The sequence below is a fragment of the Molothrus aeneus genome, chromosome 6 (assembly GCF_037042795.1).
Source record: "Molothrus aeneus isolate 106 chromosome 6, BPBGC_Maene_1.0, whole genome shotgun sequence".
NCBI classification, from domain to species: domain Eukaryota; kingdom Metazoa; phylum Chordata; class Aves; order Passeriformes; family Icteridae; genus Molothrus; species Molothrus aeneus.
This window is the reverse complement of record NC_089651.1, coordinates 50,976,094-50,999,423: the sequence shown is the minus strand read 5'-3', so window position 1 is coordinate 50,999,423 and position 23,330 is coordinate 50,976,094. Positions and strand designations below refer to the sequence as shown.

Sequence of the window (23,330 nt, the reverse complement as noted above, 5' to 3'; positions counted from 1 at the left end):
CACATTCTGCCAGTTTGTCTGCTATTTGATGAATCAAAGCTTTATTCTTTTATTTCTCCATAGTGTTTTTCAAGGAACTTCCTCCCAGCAATGGAGACGTGTCGTCACTTCTGAAAGGATAAGAGCAGAATGACTGAAGGAATGGAAAAAGATCTTAAACTCCAAAGAACTTAAAAAAATCAAGGAGAAATAATCCACAGTGGTGGAAATGGCAGCAGATCTTCTAACCAGAGGAAGAGAGTGAGGAGCAATCCTTCTGCCTGCTAAAACATCCTCCCAGCAGAGGTAAGGCAGGGTCTGAAGCTGAAGCCACAGGGCTGAACTCTGCACCCTCCATGACCTATGTCTGTATTGTGTAGTCTGTAAGACACTTAGAACAAGAAAATGGCTTTCTTACAAGGAATAAATAAAGAAATAAATCACTATTAATCTTCTTCAAACCTCTCTCCTCTTTCAAGCTTTCCTCCAAATTCTCTGTTCTTAGTCAGATAAGGCAGCTGACCTCTAACTGTGATTAACTCTGCACTGAGCTCTCTGCAGAAGGCATTTCAGCATGTGGTGTTTACATTTAGAAATGGAATTTTCATACATTGTCAGTCAACAATAACTATCTATGTCCCCAGGGCACGGACATCAAAAGAAAAGCAGAAGTTCACAGTACATGTCACAGGCAGCATTTACCAGCAGCACAAATCAGAGTATTAATTCTTCTCTGAGAGGTACCAAGTCTTTAAGCCATGGAAGCCCAAGATGCCCTCAGAGCTGGTCATGCCAAGCCACAAAGCTGAACCACTGTCCCCTGATGTGACATAGGAACATGCAGGTGTTGCCAGCAACCAGTTGGGACTCAATGTCTGAAGTGAGCAAATAAGGAAAGAAAAAGATGAAGAATCCCTTTGCCCATCCCCAGAAAACTGGGAACAAGAAAGGAGAGAAAATAGTCTCATTCCCTCTCTCTTGGAAGTGTAAGCACCCCCTGGGAGAGGCACTGAGACTACAGGCTCCATTAAGCCCTGCAGAAAGTTACCTTCATTACAGGCACCACTGCCTTTCCTACACAATTATGGCAAGGAAGAACTTGCCCACTTTAGCTTACTAATGTTCTCATGTTATGTCCTGCTCCAATAACCATGCTGCCCTGCCACCAGCTATGGTATTTGGCAAATCTAAGAGGATGTAAGCCCTGAAAAACAAGAAACATCAAACACCTGTGGGCAGGATCTGTGCACAATTCTTCCACAGTCTCCTGGGGCAGGAAGGGGTGATGCTCTGCCCCCAGCGAAACCTGGCTGCAGATGACAAAGTAAGCTGGTGACACACTACCTTGTACCAGGTAAGTTATACCAGCAAAAGGTCTGGCTTCTCAAAGTGGACATGCATGAAAGAAAAACAATTTAATGGCAAGTTGTTTGTCATATTAATGATCTTACTAAATGACACCATTAAAGCACTGTAAGCAAGAGATTGATAATGAGCAAGTCAGTGTTACCGTTTGCTCTCATTTTGCAGGCTGGCTCAGAACCAACATTTCTCCTTTTGTTTGTAAGGAAGAACAGATTAAAGAGATGTATAAGGAAATCAAATTAATTGACAAATTAATAGGCACATAAAGAAGCTGGCAGGTAAAAACTGTGATTCAGTGAGGCAGCTGTCAACCTCTAAAGGAAGGATGGTGCATATTTGTAATATTATTTCGGTTTAAGTCCCATTTTATCTGATTTTGGATTACCCCTGACCTAACCATCAGCATCCTTACAAAGCACAAGAATGACCCAGGTTTGTGTTCACCTCTTTCAAGGCTTGCTTTGCCCACCCTGGGGACATGCACTGGGAGAAGCTCCCACCACAGCACTGAGAACATGGACACCTGTAAGGTGGCCAGCCATCCCCATGGGTAAGAGTATGGGCACATCCACTGCAGAAACATACCAGAGAGAGAGTTTAGGCTATGGCTTTTCTCCCAACTTTTGCAAACTCTGGGGTGTGACACTCCTGGGAAGACACCTGTCCCAGCACAGATCTTCACATATAACCTGGGTAAACACAGTCTGGCTGTAGGATCTGACTCAACCCATTTAACCTTTGGCATTTAACAAAGCACTTGGTTTAGTTTTCACTCATGTCCCATGCAGTCAGGACAGAGAGATCAGTGCTTGTGGTTGTTCTTGGGCACTGCAGTTTCTCACATGAAGAAGGACAGTACAGTAATTCCCATCACTAGCTCATAACTGTGTGTTCATTTGAAGTGACCCAGTCATTTGAAAGTCATCATTACCCAAAAATTATTTCCAACTCCCCTAAACATAGACTACTACCATTTTTTCCAAACTAATTCAGCTTAACGCCCCATTCAAACCTCACACCATTACTTTGTGCCAAGACCAAATTTTATTTTCCCAAATGTAACAGTACCCTGACTCCACAACTGCTGAAGACATGATGCAGTCTCACATCCACTGCAGTAGTCTACCATGATTAATTTTAGTTTATGGAAGTGGGTGGTAGAATGAAGGGAGAAGCAGCCATGGAAGCCAGAATCTATTCAACTATGGGAGGATCAGCAGTATCAAATGTAATAATGTCTCAGTGGGGAATGTGGGAAAAAACTAAACATTAGAAACAGCCTGTGCCAAATAGTGCACACAGCATATTCCAACTTCAGATCAGCAGATAGGGTTTGCTGCCCTGAGAATGGTGCAGAGGGAGCCTCTGTTTCACTCTGTGGTTTTGGTTGAGCTTTTTATGAGTGTATGAGGAGTTCTGGGTATACAAATGCACTCCTTAAAGCTGCCATCCATCTGCACAAGTACATGGGCACCTTTAATACATGGATGCATAGATATAATAAATATGTTTTTTCCCTAATGATTTTTCCATATGAAAAAAGCAGACCCTAATGCAGCATGCAGGCAGCAGAAAGGATGGAGTATGCAGGAAGTGGCAGTGCCTGAAAAGATATATGCATATGTGTGTTTGTGTGAATTCCTATCACATTAATTCATGCCCACAAAAGCTTAAGGGCTATAGAAGCCTGGAAGAGCAGATATGAAAAACCCTTTTACACCTTATATCCATTATGTACTTTTGCTGCCAATTTGCATGCTGACATCACTGCAGTAATGGGAAAACTTATGATGATATAAAAAGCTTCATTCTAATCCATTATCAATTAGCTAATATCAAAGAGAAATACCTCTGCGAATAAATTCCATAATTAAAAAAAAATGAAAAATGAGTGTTTCTAGAATTTGTTTCATACAATCAGAGGGTTAAAAAAAAAAACCACCTGAAATTCCCTTTAATCAAAATTTCAATTTTTGACAAGTTCAGCTGTAAAGAATGGGACAACTGGCAATCTTTGAAACTTATTATTATGAGACAAAAAGGGTTGCTGAAGACTGAATGTTTACCAGACCATTCTTTTTTGTCCAGAAAATAAAATTTTTTATCTGTGACCCAATTCATGTCTTTGAATGTGACAACTACAAACTCTAAATACAAGCTCTTCAGCATGGACTGGATTTTAAACCTGTACAGCATCTAAAGCACACTTTTGGTGTGCTATGGAAATGAATTTTAAAATACAAAAAAAAATCAAAATGCAAATTATTGCGGGCTGTATATGCATAAACCTCTCAGAAATTTAATAAGCTTTTCAAGTGCTCAAAATACTTCCTTAAAAATACCTGTTGTTCATTGTTAGGTATTGCTAACATAATTTAAGGCAGTTTCTTGTATTCTTACCCTGAGACTTGTTTTTCCATAAGGCATCTCCCTGAAGCAAACTCAAAATCCTGCAAAAACCTCACTCCCTTTGACAGGAAGAGACAGATGGGGAAAAAAACAACCCAAATTTAAGGGCTTTTGGAAGAAAGGCAGACTCATCACAGACACTAAACCAATCACTACACCCAGACCATAGTCAAAATACACAGATTTGGAGGTCTAAAAAGGGTGGGCAGCCAAAGAGCTCTGTATTCTTCAGACTTTTGTGAGTTTGGGACTGGTGAATCTTGGCCAGATTTCCTCATGAAATCTCCTACTGTGGCACAACTACAGCTGAAAATGTTCAAGATGAAGAAAGCAGAATTAAGTCCTCAGTACTTCTAAATATAGATAAGAATTAGAAATATGTCTTGATTTTTGACGAGTTTTGCATTTGCCAGCTTAATAGAACAGAAATAGCAAAATAAAAAAAAAAATCTGAACTCTTACATTAAAGTACACCTTTTAGTAAGACATATTTGTGTATTGAAGATTGTCAGGGGACAACCTCCCGCTGAAGAGCTGCTGTCCATCACCAGTGAACACTGCAGTGAAACCTGGATGGCAGCACGTGATGCAAACCTTGACTCATCATGTTTGCAAAAGGAAAATAGGGCTGTGGTGTGTGTTTTTGCAGGAACAAAAAAAAAAGACACCACACAAGGACTGTTCTGTTCCCAGCCCAGGAGCTGCAGAGAGGTGATAAACGTGTAACTGAGGGCAGTGCTTCATCCAGATACCACAAACCAGAAACTGGTTTCCACTGAGAAGCCAGGACTTTATTTTGGCCCCAGTTCAAGCTAATGCAATGACAAATTCACAGAACAGCAAACTTCACCACAAAATTCTTTTAGAGTCAATATAGTATTCAATAGCCAAGGTGCCCCACACTCCTCTTTTGGAAAGCTGACCCACAAGAGCCAACGGCTGAAGCTGGCCCCACACATTGGAAATACCAGCTGAGTCCTATCCTGTCAGATTTTGCTAATTTTACGTCAGATTTAGCTTCTGATTTACTTAAGGGTTTTAGCTTCTGTTTTTTTCTGGTTTTTTACTTCAGATTTTAGCTTCTGTTTACTTAAAGTTTTATTCTGCCATCTCATATGTAAAACAACATCCACATAAATCAGTGGGGCTCCCTGCCTGCTGAGGCATTCCCAAAAAACTATTGATTTCCTATGGTGAGTTAAGGCACCATGAAAAATGAGAAGAAAGGGAAGTAAAATCCGAAAATGTGCAATTCATACCACAGCAAACGCTGATCTAAAGGCTAAGGTTTTTTATTATCATGTGTGTTATAATGGCATAATATCCAATACAACTGCACTAGGTGATTGGTAACAAGCATGTTAAAATGCCACAGACTAACAGAGATTAATTTACCTCCATCTTGTGAGTTCATGATGTTCAGAGCAAACAGCATTGCATTGGAGAATGTGGTAGCCTCTTCTTTGCTTGCAAAATTCAAGCCATAGACCTGCCGTGCGTCGCGCCATTGATGAAAGGTAGGAGTTGCTTGATTGTACTTCAGTCCTTTCACAATGGAGTAATTAATCACTACCTGTGTTTTGAAACAGGAGTAAGGATTAACAACAGCTCTGTTTTCAGTGGGAAACAAGCCCACCCAACCCTTGTGTGAAGGTTACCCAAATGGGTAGAGGCAGCTCCTACGGCAGCTCCTACCTGGCTGCATGGTAAGGCAGTGTTTGTTTCAGTGACAGAAAACCCACATCTGGGGGTGAGATTTACAACAGTTCAGTTCAGCCTCGGGGACTTGCAAGCCGGTTTTGCAAAATCTATTACCTCCTCCTGTTTTTTACAGCACCTTCACAGGATGCAGCTGTGCAGATGTGCAAACAGCTGTCAGGAGCCAGGGCCAGCAGCTGTTTCCATCTTTTGGAGGATGATCATGCACAATTGTTCGAAAAAGAGCCAGGCAGAGCTCTTGGCACTAACCTTGCCCTATAGCACATAAATTCTTGACTCATTGCACCAGTTTTGCTTTCCTCCTCCCATGTGTCTGATCACCACCAGCTTCTTGTGCTTAGTTTTTTTCTTTAGAATCAGACAATGACAAACCCAGACCACCACTCCTCTCCCACCTTGTCCCCTGCTGCACATGTGGTGTTTTCCAGGTAAGGGGAGACTGCAGCAGAAGGCTGTTTCTTTTGAAATTTAATCTGCTAAATACAATGCCCTGTTTATCCTTGGGGAGGGCACTGGGACACCCAGCTACACAGTACAGCTGGGATCCAGACAGAAACCTCCACTGCTAAAAGTGTAAGCTGTGCTAGCTAAGGGTGGGGAGGCAGGAGTGTCCACTGCACCACTGTACCACTTTGTACACAGAATTTATGTTAGAGGTGGACCCACATACCAGAAAACCTACCTTTTTTTTTTTTTTTTTTTTTTTTTTTTTACAGTCTGACCAGCCTTTTGGAAAGTTTTCTGTTAACACTATGATTGCAACTAAAAAGCTTCAGTGTATGTAATTAGTCCAACAATATTTTTGGTAGATGACTGACAATTCTTAATTATACAGGCAGACTTTAAAAACTAATTTCAAAGATTAACAACTCCTAGCTCTGAGTTTTGAATTTTCAGTGGATTGCCAGTTTACACTGGCAGAGAAACATTAGATGAGCACCTAATAAGGAACAAATTGTTCCACCCACATTAGTATTTTTGAAGGATAACAGTGTGTCATTGATACAGTTAACAGATGTCTTGTAACTTTACTATATTAATATACAAAAAATTTTGGAAACCAACAAAGAAGCCATTAGACCCCAAAATGATTACAAATATACTCTTATTTCTAGGATTCATTTACTTACAGAGTGAGCATTAGAGAGTGATGTAGAAGATAGTATTTGAATCCTTGGTCTAGCTTTAGGCACAAATATGATGGTCCAGCTGCTGCACCCAAACCAGTATCATTCATTACTAAGGCTCCATGAAAATGCACTGAGAAGCAATCAGACCTACACTGCTTTTTTGGGTTTTTTTTGACACATTTCACTGAGAAATTGAGAACCTGTGAGCCAAAGGAAGATGCAGCCCTACATTGGGTATGCAGGCTCCCAAGAATTAGTCCCCTGGAAATGGGAATTGCATCACCAACATGCTGCATGGGCAGACACCCACACCAACCAGAATGAAGTGGAAACTGGTCACAGTAGAGGTATTGAACTTCCTCTTGTATCTGACAGCTTGGAAAGCCTTTTCTCCTTGAAAAATGAGAACATCACCCCATTCTTCTACTGAGCATTGGGAGAGCCTGTGCCAATGTTGCTCACACTCAAAGAGTCTCTTGAGCATCAAGTAGACTCATTCCTGCATTTCTAAACCAACATTTTTAACATGGACCAATTTTTAAGGCTTCCAACCATTTTGGCATGGACCAAGCAAGGGAAGGCTTAGGCAGTATCTTTGAGGAAAAGTTTAGAAAGATTGTGAGCTTCTACCAGGCTTTCAAAGTGAGCCTTTCTCACCTACTAACAGAAACCTCTGTTTCAAAGGACACCCCTATCAAAGCCCAAAGAGCACCAGAGGTTGCAGTGCAGCTGTACAATGAAAGGCAGAAATTGTAAAAACCTATGCCAAAAGTTGTTTAATGGAAGTCAGGTAAACTGTTCAAAACCTGCTTCCAATGAACTCCAAGGATCTGCTTTGCTCTGAAGGTTAGATCCTTTTAATTGAATAAATACAGAATGTGAATGTTGACCTTCAGTAATCATCAGGATGCCCACACATGTAATACCTTGTCTTCAAACTCAAATCAGAGTTTACTGAGAAATGAATCACTGGGAAATGAAACTTAAAATAGCCAGACTTTAATTTTTATCTCCTTTGGCTTGTGTTTATAGAAAATGGAAAAAAAGAGGAGGGGATCTCCTGCTGTTGTTAAGAATGGCTGCACAAAGGTGTCCTGTACAGATGGTGTGGAGGCTCTACAAGGCACATGATCATAATGAAGTGCTTCAGAGCAGTAATTAAAATAAAGAAGGTCTCCCTGTTTGAAGCATGGGTTTTTTAAAGGTTCTTCCAAGGGATCTTTGCTCTAAAGCTTCGTATGTCAGTTAGAGAGCACATCTGCCAGGCTGAGCAGACCAAGAGTTCATCTTTTAATCCTCAGTTGCTGTCTACAATAGGTGAACTGGAGGAGCTCTCACTGGAAATCTTGAAGAAATAAATCATGGATTTGTCCATGGCAAACAGTTCTTCCTATAACTCTTCCCTTAGAATTTGACTTAAAAGCTGAAACATGACATTTTATATGCCACTTTTTTTCCTTTTCAACCCTCTTTTAATATTTTATATCCTGAAATAATGTAGTCTTACTCATATGTCTTACTGATATAAATGTTTGTGTTGTTTTGAAGTCTGTTAAATTCTGTATTTCAATGATCTTATGTGGCAAGGAGTTTCACAGACCAGTCATGCATATCATTATGTTGGCATGTTTAAATGTTCCCATCAGTATAATGTTTAAAACAAAAAGATTTGCTTCACTTCCACCCAGTACTCTCCTTTACCCTTTCACCTCAGTTTCAGGTGTAGGCTCCCTGGGAGCAACAGGGAATTTTAGAATCTGTACAAAAGCTCAAAACCAAGAAGCCTTTCCTTTTGACTGTGGAGCTGTGAGCTGTCAGCAGTGATGAAGGTGGTGGCTGATGGGACTCACAGGAATGGGGCTAGAGGGGACAGAGTGGGCTGCAGGACAACAGCTGAGGTGTAACACACAGCCAGGATCATGGGAAGGGCTCCCACACAAGCCTCACTGCCAATACTCCTGCTTATGGAACCAGGACAAGACAATTGCTTGTTTCTGCAGAGCAGCTTGGGCCCTGCCATGCTGCCAGCGCTCACGCTCATCTCTCAGGGAGCAGCCATGACTGCTAAAACAGCAAGGATATAAAAACTGCTACAGCTGAGGCCAGATTCTTTACTTCTGTAGGCAGGCCCAAACCTGATGAAGTTCTAATCAGTTACAACAGTGATTAATTGGTCCTTTCTTTTCAAATGCTGTGGTTAGCTAATATCACAAGAATCCTGTCCCTCTTTCAGTTTTGGCTTGGGTTCACATGTACAATTTCTCACCTTCCCCAAGGCCCTGAATTAACTTCTCAGCCACATGAACACAGCAGCCCCTCAGGAGATGTGATTCACTTTTGAGTTGCACCCTCCTCCCTGCCTGTTTGTTCAGCTCGTGCCTTTGGGTGATGAGATCATGCTGAACTGACATCACTTGATGTAAAGTCCTAATTTAAAACCTTCACTTGATCAGTACTCTGGAATGGGGAGCTACTGCTTGTTAGCTTTGTGAACTTCTTGCATGGTGACTGAAGTTCGCACATGTCACCATTACACCAGGCCAGGTAACGACAACAGCTGGCAAGTTGCAACATGGGTGTAAAAGACACGATTGCCTCTGTTGTCTTCAAGAATCACAGAATCATAAAATTGTTCGGATTGGAAAAGACCTCACTGAACATCAAGTCCAAAATTAAGGCCTCAAGGAAACATCAAACTCATGACGTTAAGTGATTGCAACACTGATCTGGCCTTATCTTCAAACCAGTTCTGGCCCCTGTGGCGACTTCAAAGCTTCAAGGCAGCACCTGGGGGTTTCTGAAGGCTCCTGCTCAGGCCAGCATGAGCCTGTGCAAGGCTGCACCTTGTGCAGAGCAGGAAGGGAGCTCAGGTACCGCTGGTCTGTAACCCAGCGCCACCGCGGCACGCGGTGAGCACCTCCCAGACACACACAGGGAACAGAGCCGGTGGCCACTTCCTGGGGGGAGAACGATACTCCAGTTCCTCTGCTCTACCAATTATATTCATCTGTGGTGAACTCTACAGACACTGTCAGCTACAGAAGGAGATAAGGTGATGAGGAGATAAGGTAAGCAGAACACGAATACAGCGTCATAAGCTACAGCACATGCACCAAAAAAGGGATGGAAAAGAGAAAGACAGCTAGACAGAGACAAGACAAGGCATCTGCAGAAGAGGGTATGTGGAAAATAACAAAGAGGATGAAAATTAAAGAGAGATACTATTAGAGGTGTAATATAAACCAACAAAATTAAAAGGGAAATAAAGTCAGGCAGGGATGAAGCCACGAATGTTACTCTAGTCTGTGCCTTGACAAACAGTTTGTAAGAAATTGTTCCTCCATGGTATTGCTGTATGACACATTTTAAACTAGCTTCTCAACTCTTCAAAAATCTGTGTGGCTTCATTAGTTTCATCATATGCCAAATCACATTTTAGCTGAAGATTGGTCCTTTTCAGATAAATATGTCTTTTCTGGCAAATCAACAGATTCACTAAAGCCTCAATTTCAGTGAGATTTAACAGAACCTGAGAGCAAGCATGAAATGGCTTGAACAGAGAATTATTTTAACTGAAATTCATTTCTATTCTCTTTAAATGCAAATACTTAGCAAGCCTAGCAAGCTTATGATTCCATGTCAGACGCATATAAAATATATTAAATTCTGAATCTTGAGACTTTCAGAGTGTTCCTTTAAGTACTACTATTCTGTCTTGATTTTACTGATAATACTGGATTTTTATAATCATATTTAAAGGGAACACTTTGTTTAAGGGAAGTTTTAGGTGACTAAGGTAAGTGACTATAATTTCTGTTTATTTAAAAGAGGATTTTTAGTCTTTAAACTCTGGAGAAATATATTCTTCTACCTGTTTCCTTCTGAACTGAGATGATTTTTAGATAGCATGCAGCATCTTCATAAGTTGGAACATTTGCAAGCAAATAAAATATTACAGTTAACACAAAGCATGTTCAAAGGGCAGCTTAAGATTTGACTTTTTAATATGTCCTACTCTTTAAACTGCATAGTGTGATTAAGACAGACCTCTGGTACTTAGTCTCCCTTACATATACACATATTGACTTTATGACTTCTGCTTCTTTTACACCAGCTATTCAGTCCCATCTTAGATTGCAGTCACATGAAAATCATTTACATTCACCTGCTGGCTATGTAAAATGAAGAACTAGCATGGCCTGGGACAGAGCAGTACTGGCTTTCATAACTGACAAAGAAAACACTGGATTTCATTTATTTTTGAAAATATTTTCTATTTCTGAATGGAACTATTTTCATGTATTGCCTTTGCTCTACAGAAAAGAATAAAAGCAGTCGCAAAACTTTTGGCAGGTGTTTCAAAAGTGCACTGCAAGGAGCTGAAAACCAGTGTGCTCAAAACCCACCTATTTTTGTTCTGCTTTTTCTTTTTCAGAATGATTATTCTGCATAGGCATGGTGTACCAAAGTCATGTCACCTCCAGTAAGCAACCTGAGTAACTTTTCCAGTTGGCCCAAGCACCTTTACAGCTGTCAGCTGAGGATCATCAGCATTTCCACAAGCAGATCAATCCATTCAACATTGGTGGCAGCTGAGAGGTGGTGGTGCCCTGGCTCCTGCTCTCTGGGTTGGCCTGACCTGGCTCAGCTTGGCTGGATTTGCCCTGCCCCTGCCAATGTCACACCAGCAGCAGTGCTTGCCTCACCTTCCCACTGGCCCACTTTTTCCTGCTCCCTGTGCCATGCACAGAGCCCAAGGTGAGCACAAAAGGTGGGCAGGCTGGGCTGCCACTGCCAACCAGCTTCATGCCAGCACATGGGGGCAGCCCTCAACTCTGAAATTCCTGCTCTAAAATGCAGGTACTGCACCACTACTCCACTCAAGTGAACTTTTGTTTGGGGTCTAATTGTGACACTCTGGTGGCACGTGCTGCCCAGCACAGCTCAAATCAGGCTGCTGGAGCCATGCTGTGGCAGCCCTGGGCTGAGCATCATGCTCTGGTGGCCAACAGGGGTCTGATCCCAGTTCTGATAATCTAAATCCCATATTATTCCTTTAATACCCAAGGAGGTCCTGCAAAATTAGTCCGCTGTAAATCAGATCACAGGGTGCACCTAGGATTTTAAAGTGCATTACAAGGAACTAATTGCTTATCACAGCAATGTAACAACAACTCTTCGTGGGACAGCAGTGCAGAACAATTGATTTTTATTTCTATTTTTAATATAGTACTAAGAACAAGTAAAAAGTAATCTGGGGGGAGCTGAGAGCAAAACCTGCAGAGTGAATAAGACTCATTTCACAAGAAAAAATTGGGAGGGGAAGAAATAACATTTAAATCTCTTTGGCATCTACCAAACACTCTTTTTTCAAATAAGCAGTAATAATTTATGACATATTGTGTGTGCAAAAAATTATACAAAACCTGAATCACATAAACAGACTAGCAGACACCTTGCAGGGAGCAGGAAATGCTGCATTAGGTATAGAATTGAGCTTACCAAATGAGATCAAAGGTTAATTTACAGGAAACTCGATGTAGTTACTCACTTGTTGATCCTGCAGTTTAACTCCAACTACCCTGAAGGTGTTTGTGGCCGTGTTGTGGTAGATGTTGATTCTGCTGAATCCCTGCTGTCCAGGTTTGATTGGCACCCATTTCTTACTCGTATCGTCATAGACCATGACTGAAGCTCGGGCTTGGCAAATACTCTGTTCACTGGGGAGAAAAACAAAAAAATAAGGAATGAAAAGAGTGAATTTGCTGCTTATTGCTTATTACTTAAAGCTTCTAAAGGAAAAAAAAAAGACAACAGAAACTATCAGTACTGCTTTCAACATATGTTTTATAAGAGATCTGCTAATCCTTTGAATGCGCTCTCTTAAATTAAAGCTGACATGTTATGTGTTCACAGACTTAAAAAACCTCCTGTACGCTGCTGTTTTGAACCAATAATCTATTTTATATAAAACATTAAGCCCTGAGAAATAACCTGCATCACATAAACATTATGAAAACTGTCCAACAGCATGAACGCTCTATTTATTTTATATATCTATTGGCAAGCGAAGCCTTTTCCATTTGCATGAAAACCTACCAATACTTTACAGCTTGCTGACAAAACAAACTTGACACCCACAGCTGAGTTATACATTTCAAACTGGAAGCAAGCAGACCTTGGAGCAAAAGCCATGTTAGGTAAACTGAAGAAATCAATTAAGTTAATCCAGCTGATGCCTAATTCCCAGACCTGCTGACGCACTTGGAAGTCCCAGAATACCCAGAGCAAAACACACAGGAACTCTTTTCTCCTTCATCCTCATAGCAGAGAAAGTGGGGAAGGGGAATCCACAAACCTGGATGCATGCCAGTATTAAAGTATATAACCACTGTTTTGTATAGTGTAAATAACTATTTTTCTCCTTTATAGTAACTGAAATTCCTCAGTACATTAGCTCTTGTTTGTTAGTCATATCCTGACTAATATACATATAGAGAATCATAATAAAACACACCCTTCAAGGGCAATAAATGCCACTGGCAAATGCTGTGACATGTCAATACAGCTCAGAATTCCAGTTCCACTCTCGTGATCTCCCAGCCAGTTTTCTTATACCAGAGGAAATACAAGTTGAAGAAAAAAATTAATCCTGCAAATTTTGGAGCTTTGAGGTCTTTAAATATAACAGGCATCTTCAACAAGCAAATAGTGCATCTTATGATGCATTTATGATTCAATTAGTGCATCTAAATGAAACTGTTGACTGTCCTGTTAACTTTAGACTGATACATAGGTATATACATACCTCCCTTCCTCAGCCCAAGCCATATTAAATAATTTTCGACAATGCAACAGCAAGTGGTTAATCCGCTTTGCACACAAATCCTTCTCCTCCCTCTTGGTTTGGGTTTGCCCTCCTAGCACACACACACACACACACACACACACACACACACACACACACACACACAGGAGAAGCTCCTGGTGATACCAAACCATGCTGCTGCACTGCCACTGTGCCAAATTACACCACATGTAAATTTTATCAACTGCTGCACACTCAAACCTGCCTGACCCCATCACTGCCATCATTTTAATGAAAGGGAGCATGTTACTTCAAGTATTAAGAGGATCTGGGTTGATTACAGCAGCAATTTTCAATCTTTTCTGACCTGTGGGTCTCAAAAAGATTTCCAAGGCAGATGTATCCCCTATGGTAAACTAAAGCCTACTGACTCTGGCTTGTTTTGTCAATCACTTTGCACAGCCTCCAGGTAGCCCACAGGCCTCCTCCAGGCTGTGAGTAAAAGCCTGGAAAGTCCTCACAGCATTTATAGAGGGAGCAATGATGCCAGCAGACATCTCTATAAAGAACAAGGTAGGAAAATTCAGAATAAATTGTATTTATATTACATATCATAGAAACAGCTAAATTCTGTTGCCAGAGCAATATATACAGATCAGAAGGACAAAACATGATTTTATTTATATTCAGAACTCATAAAATCCAGCTCATCTACCAGTTGCTATTGCTTTGTGAGATACCTGGTATTATTTATTATTTTACCTGGAGAACAGCTGCACCTTTGCTGATGTACTTACCCACCAAACACCTCTCCCCCCTGTTTTTTAAGGTAAGCTAATGTCTTGTGGCAGCTCCTCCATATCTGACACGAGCAGCTGAGGGATTTGAGCTCCTTCCAGCCTGCCTAATCCTCCAGCTGCAGCAGGAGCTGCAGCCTGGCAGCAGTGGCAGCATTGCCTGCATCCTCCAGACCTGCTGGGAGACACTCAGTCTGCCTTGGATTCACAGAGGGGGAGAATGGGAGAGAAAGAGACCAGCAAACAGCAGGTACACTGGATTGCCTTTGTCATATGGAAGTGGAAAGGCTAAAAATAATCCCCAGTGCAGCCTCATAGATGGATGGTGGCCACCTGCCTTTGCTAGCAGGTGTCTTGTGCCACTCCAGCTCCAGAGGTGGGGAGAGCATCAGCTGCCCAGGGCACAGCAATGCCCTGCCCAGGAGCCAGGGGCTCCAGGAAAATGTTCCTGGGAGAGTCACACTCAGCCAGTGTGACACCACATCCTTCTCCTCAAGCCTTGCCAAGCACTACAAGTCCTGCTGTACACTAAAGTAAGCAAGAGCACATCACGGCCTTCATCAGAGCAAGCCTAAAACCCAATGCTGTCTCCATTTCAGATTAATTTTGAAATCCACAATTACCAAGAGCTGCTAAATTAGTCAAAATTAATTAAATTATCCTTACTTACAACAAAGACACTACACCTAACCATCCAGACATGGGTGCCTTAACATGGCATTGCTCACTGTGCCATACCCAGATCCCAGCAGATACAGCAACTTTGCCTTCAGGCTTTGCAGCCAACAAAATCAGCAGCAAAGGAGCTGCTGCTGCCCTGTGGCTGAAACACAGACCTCAGGAGCAGTGCTTGATGCAGGACAGCCAATTGTTACTGTGACATAAAGTAACAGCACATCAAGCTCCATCCCTGCTTTCCTGCAGTCAATGGAAGTTTTTCATCATTCATTTAAATGGAAACAGGATTGAGCCTGTTATCTGGCCTCCAGTGAAATAACAGAAAGGAACATAAAACAGCACACCAGGGGAATCCTTTCCTGCAAAGCACTTCATCAATCTTTCAACATCCAAAATGCCTCCAGGGACCCATTGCTAGCTTGCTGTCTCCCCCTAAATGGAGTGAGACAACTCCAAGAGTTTAGTAACTCTTTATCCTGAAGACTTTCTACTCTTCCTATGCATAAAAGGCACAACTGTCCCACTCCTGCTTTAGGAAGCTTCTCTGAAATCAGCCCAGATAATGCTCCCTTTATAAACCTCACTGAGAATCTCTGTATTGCTCTCTGTACATTATTTTAAACACAAATCAAGCACCAGTGATTTCACAAAGGTCCAGCAAAATTTTGGGTTATTTTTAGGACCATACATCACTGATGTCAACTCCATGTGACAGGTAATAAATGTGCTTAGTGACACAATTCTGAGTACCCACATTCCTTCTCCATGATAAGAGTTTGTTATATATTAGTATTTACATGCAAAATTATGCTTGCACACTTCTAGAACTTGCTTTATTTTCCTAATACATAAAAGTTACTGAAAATTTGGTATTTGATGGAGGTCCATCAAATTTCACACATGCCAAAAATTAGGAATTCTTCTACTGATATTTTATTTTACATTAACATGCAGTCAGACTCATCCACCTGACTTCCGACCATAGGTAATTATGTATACAAATATATAAAAATTTAATCATAGAGAGGTCTTAATTACAAAATTGTTCAGGTTTGTGCACAACATCTGCTCCAATTTGCAACACTTTACTATGGGGCAGATTAAAGTCATCTTATTTAAATGTGGAGGGGAGGGGGTTCTTCCTAGGGACCCCAAATCCTAATATTCACCCCTGTTTATTCTGAAAGCATTACATCTCTGGGATGGCAAACCTCTGCACTAGTACCATTTGTTTGTCTGAAGTTAAAGAAAGTCTGTTTAGTTTTGTTCACACGTGATATCTAAAATTGAGTGTTCATAGTTGAGATTTATAGAATATTGTTTCAATACTACAAAACCGTAAATTAAGAAAAAAAAAGCTTGCAGATAATACTGTTTGTTTCATTCTGTGTGATACATTTTGACCCACTCTCATCCATCTCTTCTGTGTAAGATTAATCTTAAAAAATCAGCAGATTGGTTAAATTGGATTGAACCCTTCTTGAAAGGTCAGCATTGACCTTCCTTGCCCAGCACTTTGAGACAGTGCTGCAGGGAAGGTGCCTTTGTCCTGGAATAACTCTCCTCTCCTCTTCCATCTGTTCAGAACCTGAAAACGCAGTCCTTTCTTCCTGGCTTCTAGTAAGCATAAGATTACCAAGATCTACAGCCAAAAAAGAGCCACAAACGGAATAGATAACACCAGGATTCTTGGGAAAATACCTGTATTTTTTGTGAATTGTCACATGACAAACGGTGGCTTGGCACTACCTAGCCCAGTGGGTTATCCAAATATACAAGCAAGTAGCTCGGGCTGGAACCACAAAAGACCTGTCCCAGAGAATAAACAGGAAAAAGAGAGCAAAACCATAATGTTTGGAGGAGTCTGGCTCTGAAGGGTCTCTTTTCCCTCTCGTTCCAGATTGAGTGGCCAAGCTGCACTGTGCTCCTTCACTGACCTGTTTTCTCTACTTACACTGTTATCCTCTTATGAGTAAAACTTTTGCAGAGCTTGGTACTGAGTGACTGAGCCTGCTCTGACCAGCAGCCCCGTGCAGAGCCTGCATGGCACAGGGTTATCCCAGCCCTACCCTGGACCCCCTGTCCAGCACCAAACCACCCAGAGCTCACACCTCTGGGGCAATGGGAGAGGTTTCAAATACTTTCTCTTAGAGCCAGGACAAGGTCATCCAGCTTTTGGGGGGTCACCAAATCACGCTCACAAAAGGTGTAACAAATATCCACGACCAGCTAACATTGGGACCAAACACTTAATTCTGTGGGCTTTACTCCAGCATGCCAGGTGGACCTGGACACTTCCACTATCCTTCATATTTACAGACACAACTTTGTCCTTGGGATAGACACTCCCTTAGCATAAGCTTTTTCCCTCTGAAAGCTCCCTGACAGAAATCAAGATCTCATGCTTTGAACCAATTACAGATCTACCTTTATCAAGCTGCTTATGATTCTTTGACCTTTAAAGATGCTCTTTTCTTGTACTCATAGAAAAAGCAAATAGCTATTTATACAAGCATTTACCTTATTTTTCATTTCCAGCTCCCATACATCCCCCCTCAATATTTTCATTATTAATAATTAAAGTTATTTTAGACTGATCTAATCACACTTATTGGTGTGAGAAATTGTTGACATTACTTAGCCCTAGGCTTGCCTTACTTGAGAATGAAACCTCAGCCCAGAAAATGTGGGGGATAATGCACAAGTCATTTAGCACATCTTACTCTACTTGTACACTGAGGCTGCCACAGGAAATCACATTTGTGTGGTTAAACGTGACATGCAAGAAATTGCTGATGCTGATTTTAGAAGCTGACAGAATACTCTCAGTGTCAGCTTAAACAGCTAATGTACATCCAAAATCCTGTATACAGAGATGTGCAATCTGTGCAGTACAGATCTGTGTTAACCTCGGAATTAGCAAGATACAAGTCATGCTCCTGCAGCATTTTAAAGTGTACTTCAAACACTAATATACTAATTTGCTAAACATTTTAATAGCTTTCACTTTAATAAACATAATAATGACTGGGATGCAGGGGAAGTGTTTCAGTAGTAACCTGAAACAATGGACATTTGTTTCTGACCATTGGATTTAGAGAACAAAAAACCTGAGAGACCCTCTGAAGACAAGACAGTCAGATCATTTGGGCTTACATAGAGATGATAGCTGAGATCTGAGCTTGTTACAGATAAAGTTGCTGTAGTGCAGTGACTCTCCAGCCTTCCCACCAGAGATTCACCACCAGCTCTGCTCATGGCCCCACTTCTTCTTGGGAGGCTCATTTCTCCAGCACAATGTCACTCACACTTGTGACTCCTGGGACCCCCTGTTTCAGAGTCTACTTCCCTCTGCAACCAAAGTTGCAGCACAGCCGGTGTCACCATCGTTCACCTTTGTCCCAGAGCCCTGAAGAAACTTCCTCAGGCAATGCAGCAAGACCTCATAGTGAAAATACAGCATTTAGCCCTTGATCACACCAAAGGGCAGCCCCATGGGGGCTTTATAGCCAGAAAGGTGCTTTAAGTCCTCAGTGACATGAAAATGCTTGACTATTTTATAGATATTTAAATAGTAGCAGTCACACTCTCATATATAATATGGAGGTGCCACAATGACGACCTCCAGTTGTTTTCTGAGCTCCATTTTCTGGCATTCCCTGAAAAACCAACCCATGGGCCCAGTGGTCAGAAGTTCTCAATTTACACTCGCTCCTGGTTGCCTGCCTGTGCAGAGGGACCTACCCAACAGTGCTGCCCTTGCTACAGTGAGCCTGAAGGGAAGCTCCCAGAGAAGCTGCTATTTTTTGGTCTCCTGCTCAGGTTTGCACATTCACCTTGCAGATCTTTTGGTGCTGGAGTTTGCACTGCCAGTGGGAAATGAGCCTTTTGCACTAAGCATCTGCTGAAGGTGCCTGGCCATCACCTTTCTCCACTGTTAAACTCTAGCATCTAGACAGTTTAATATAAAATAGTTACAAGAAAATAGTAAAAATATGAAGCCTCCTTCATAAGCAACTCTCAAAAGGACTGACACTGTTAAATACAATCATGACACACCTGCAAGACAAATACATATTTTACAGAGCAGGAAATGGAAATACTGGTACTTATAGGGCTATTAAGAGTAAGATGAACACCAGTTCACCTCCATAAGGAAGAATATTCAAAAGTTACTTTCTGTTAGGAATAAGACATTAATTTTGAATTGTTCCTTAATACATTGGCATACCCAGTAGGTAGGAACAGCCTTGTCCAGTATCTGCTGCAGATACCCACAGCAGACATATCAGCTGGAAACCAGAGAAGAGACAGTTTATGAGGCACCCAGGTTGCACACTAAGCCAGGACTTTGGCAGATGAGTTGCTAAATTTGGGAACACACACACAATCCTGGCATGACCAGAGAAACTTGCATAACCTTCTGTCACCCCTCAATGCTCTTGAGCATGGGAAAAGTGAGAAAAAAATACAAAAAAATTATACAGTATGCAAAACATGACTGCAGAGGAACAGATACTTCACCTGGGTCTGACTGTCAGCCCAGAACAGCTCAGTCCTCAGCACTGCCAGCCAAGGTCTGTGAGAGCCCTGACCTCTCAGTGTCTGCCACAGCACTTAAATAGCACATCTGCCAATCAGTGCAGATTTGGGGCCAGCAGAGAGGCCACAGATTGATGCCCTTGTAAGCCAGCACATCTGCTTAGTTTGTGTTGCTGAGATTTTAAAACCATGCAGTGTTGTTAATTTTAACCCATCCCTCCTCTGGTAGGTTTTGTGAACTGAAGCATAAGAATTCAAATGACTCTCAGGGGAACTCCGGTTATCAGGATCTCAACTCAGCATGTTAAGAAATGCTTAAAGAGATCTGCTTTGCACAAGGCACTTCACTGGGGAAGTGGTGTGATTAAGCTAAGTGCCACTGCTGCCAGGCCACGCTCCAGGAAACTTTTCCTTCCAAGTTCCAACAGCTGACTGCTAATGGGGACTCCTAATGGAGGAACTTCACTGCTCCGTTAATGCTTTGAATCGTGTTAAATTTCTTTCTGTGAAGTGGGGCTCACTTCCAGATTTTATACACCACCTTGAAGATACACTTTGGGAGTTGCTAGAAGTAAATATCAAGTAAATGCTTAGAAGTTCCTAAAAATGAGTCAAGTAAATGGCCTGGAGAAACACCAGGAACTCAATTAGACAAAACCAGTAATAAAGCAACTCAACTGGACCAGGTTGCTATCAATATAAACTACTTCCCTTCCCCCTCAAATTGCAGAAATAAAAGCAAGAAGTACCTAATCTTGTAAAATATGAATTATGCAAAACTGAACTGTCAAGTGAAAATACATGACTGAGGGCTCTCACTCATGGGCCAACCATATCTGTATTTCAGGAGAACGAGACCTTAAAAAAAGGCTTTGAAAGATCATAATCACAACTAATGACCAGGAAAGGCAGACTCAAAAGTGAATAGAGGAAATCAACATAAAGATCTTTCATTAAAGCTGGCATCACTTTGCCTTGGTTTCCCTTCAATCCCAGAAGAAATGTAAATAAACCTGTGACAATTCCCCTGGAGCTGATGGAGGCAGATCAGGAATGAAGAAACACTCGCTTCATCAAGTCAGCTTCTCCCTCACTACCAGGGGATGCATATTAATGCAGCATGCCATAAAAGCTTAATTACCATTTTATACAATTATAAATTATCCTACCAGGCTATAACCAAAACACAAACCTTCTGTGTTTATCACAAATACGTGCTCTCCTTCACATCCAGTCACATTAATTCTGGTCACCAAAGTCCCTGCCAACAGGCACAGTCCCCAGGTACTTACGTGCCTGCCATGGAGGAGGACCTGGTCAGGCAATCCCACAGAGGTGTATGCTCAAAGCTGGCACGTGTGCTCAAATCCAAATACTCTATTTCACCTGAGCAGAAGACAAATTTGGCAGAGAGACAAGCCAAGAGTCTCTATGAAGGCTTATAACCAAAACAGGAAAGGGAAGCGCTACTGAGAGAGCAGGAGGGCAGGAAGTAACATACAGCAGGGGCGGGGAAGGCACTTTAAAGAAGAAATGTATTATTTCTTATAGCTGCTTTGCTGAGCAAAAGTACAAACAAAATAGATTTAGATTAGATGTGCCGTTGTTGCCTCATTGGAGGCATGGATATTAAAAACTTTTCGTGCATTTTCTCAAGGCACAGGTTCGCTGTCCAAGAAAAAGCAAAAGCAAATAAAGCTCAGACCAAGAAAAAAAATTGCTGTTATTCATTTATGGCACGGGTGTTTACACAATGAACCAAACCCAGGCGCCCAGGTGGCACCGAGGGCCCTGTACTGCCTGGCAGCCAGCCTGGCATCCTGCTGAGGTCCAGCTCCAGCCCAGAACATTACCTGGCACAGCACAGTGCAAATTTTATCTCCTCACCTACTTAGATGCCTTTTCCACATCTGCTCAAGTTGACCTGGAGCAGAGGACACAGGGTGCAGACACCAGGTAACTTCCCAAAGCACCCAAAAAACTGCAGAGCTTCTCAGCTCTTGAAGAACTGCTGGAAACGCAGTCAGAAGCCATGGTTTTACTATGGAGGCACACAGACTTTGTCTGGGAGTCAGCATCAGAGGCCCTGAAGTCTCTGCTAAAGAGAGCAAAACCTGCAGAGCCCTGAGGAGACCAGTCCTCAGGAGATCACACGATTCCTGACATCCTTGCCTTGCTTTCAGAGTGTAACATACATTTGTAAAACCTTAGATCCCTGTTCAATATAGCAAAAAGAGAGATGTGTAAGAAATAGGCTGAATTTGGCAAGGCACACCAGCTACACAAACCCTTCAATGCAGTTTCTGCTGGGCAGCAATGGTTGCAAACACTGCTCCACCTAAGCAGGGGAGCAGAGCTCTTTTCACCTTCACTGCCTTTCCTGTTACAGGAGATGACTTTCATGGTCCAACTGAAAGACCTACAGAAACTACTGCTGAAATGGCACCTAGTGAAAACATGGGTGTCAAAACCTGGCTGCTCTCCCAGCTGCTGGTACATCGCCTGCTCAGTTGCTGCTTCCAGTTCCTCTGCAGAAAATCTCTGTATGACTGAAGAGTTTCAGTTTTCTGATGGGGGGAATTTAAAAGCCAACAAGAATTGAAGTTCTCACTGACATTTAAGCACAGCTTTTTCTGTAGTGCTTTTGTTTTTCTCTCTTTTTATTTCTTTCTGTTTAATTAAGCATTTTATTATTGCTTGGGATTTCAATTTGGCTGCATTTTCCTGATACTACATCCTTCTGCTTTGAGATCTGTGTGGATGTTGGGCACTACCTTGTTTCATTCAAAAAAATCCTGCTTTTCATGAATTGAAAATTTTACATTATTTCAGGTCAAGTGGCAATTTTTCTATATAGCTCACACATTGCCTTGACAATAATTGTAGAGTTAGTCAGTGCAAATAGTACTTTACTGCATATATCAGAAAAGGACATAACCTGAAAAATGCATCTCCAAGTAAGTATGGACACAAATCACTAATGGCCCAGATCAGCCATGCTGGCTTCACTGTTCTAGGCAAAAGGATGCAGGAAGATGAACTTAGATGAACTTAAGAAGGTGAAGATAAGCAAAGATCTGAGGAGCCTTTTCATTTCTCTGATGTGTCTGAGATAGATATGGTCACTGATTTGGGGGAAACGAGACAGCACTTATGAGGTATGATAATTTCCCTGTTAAACCAAGCAGATATTACCCTCCTTACACACAAATATCAGCTGCAATAATATCAGCTAGAAAACCCTGGCTTTAAAGATTTGGTTCTCCTGAACAAACACCTTTGAGCACACCTGGAAACTCCCAATCTCCTTCCTCCTGCTAGCACTGTGCATGAAGCACTGTGCATGCTGAAGGACAGCAAAGAGCAGGTCACTACTGACACATCCAATGTCACCCTAGGAAATAGTGACAGTGAGTAGGACAAAGCCCAGGGCTGCCTTTCCATGCCCCTGTCATAAGCCAAATTAATTTCACTAAGCAGCACAGCATACATTCCAGCAGAAGTGCCTCTAATCACCTCTTTGCATTGCTAAAATGCCTCCATGGCCCTGGACTAGAAAGGGAGCACTTAGAAGGACACAGCACTCTGTGACAAATGACACATAAGACCGAGTAGCTGACTTCTATCCAGTCCTCACAAAGAACCATATGCTGGATAAACAGATTATTTCAGTCATGTGTTGAGATCTGTGTGAGCAGATCAGGATTCCTAAACACAGAAGCGAGGCTTTAGTTGCAATTAAGTGAATATTCCCATAGGTTTGCAAGCAGCACGTCTGCTGGCCATGTACTCAGCTTTCATGTTCCAAACACTCCCAAATATTGGATTTGTTTTCTTTTGGAGAGTTTCCTTACCAGATGAATCGTGATTTGTATATGACAATAATGTTATGTATTTTCAATC

At 41.8% G+C, this 23,330-nt stretch overlaps 1 protein-coding gene across 7 annotated transcripts in view; it reads right to left on the bottom strand.

The window, feature by feature from the left end:
• Nucleotides 1-23,330, bottom strand: part of EVL (Enah/Vasp-like) — a 147,056-nt gene that overhangs the window by 57,857 nt on the left and 65,869 nt on the right. For 6 of the 7 annotated variants that reach the window (XM_066551830.1, XM_066551831.1, XM_066551833.1 and 3 more), the window contains exons 2-3: nucleotides 12,154-12,322; nucleotides 5,149-5,326 (exon numbers count right to left, since the gene is read on the bottom strand). In XM_066551830.1, coding sequence (XP_066407927.1) covers nucleotides 5,149-5,326; nucleotides 12,154-12,322 — 347 coding nt within the window. Of the gene's footprint in view, nucleotides 1-5,148; nucleotides 5,327-12,153; nucleotides 12,323-20,719; nucleotides 20,819-23,330 lie in introns of those variants that run through there. The other variant, XM_066551828.1, reaches the window with a different exon arrangement.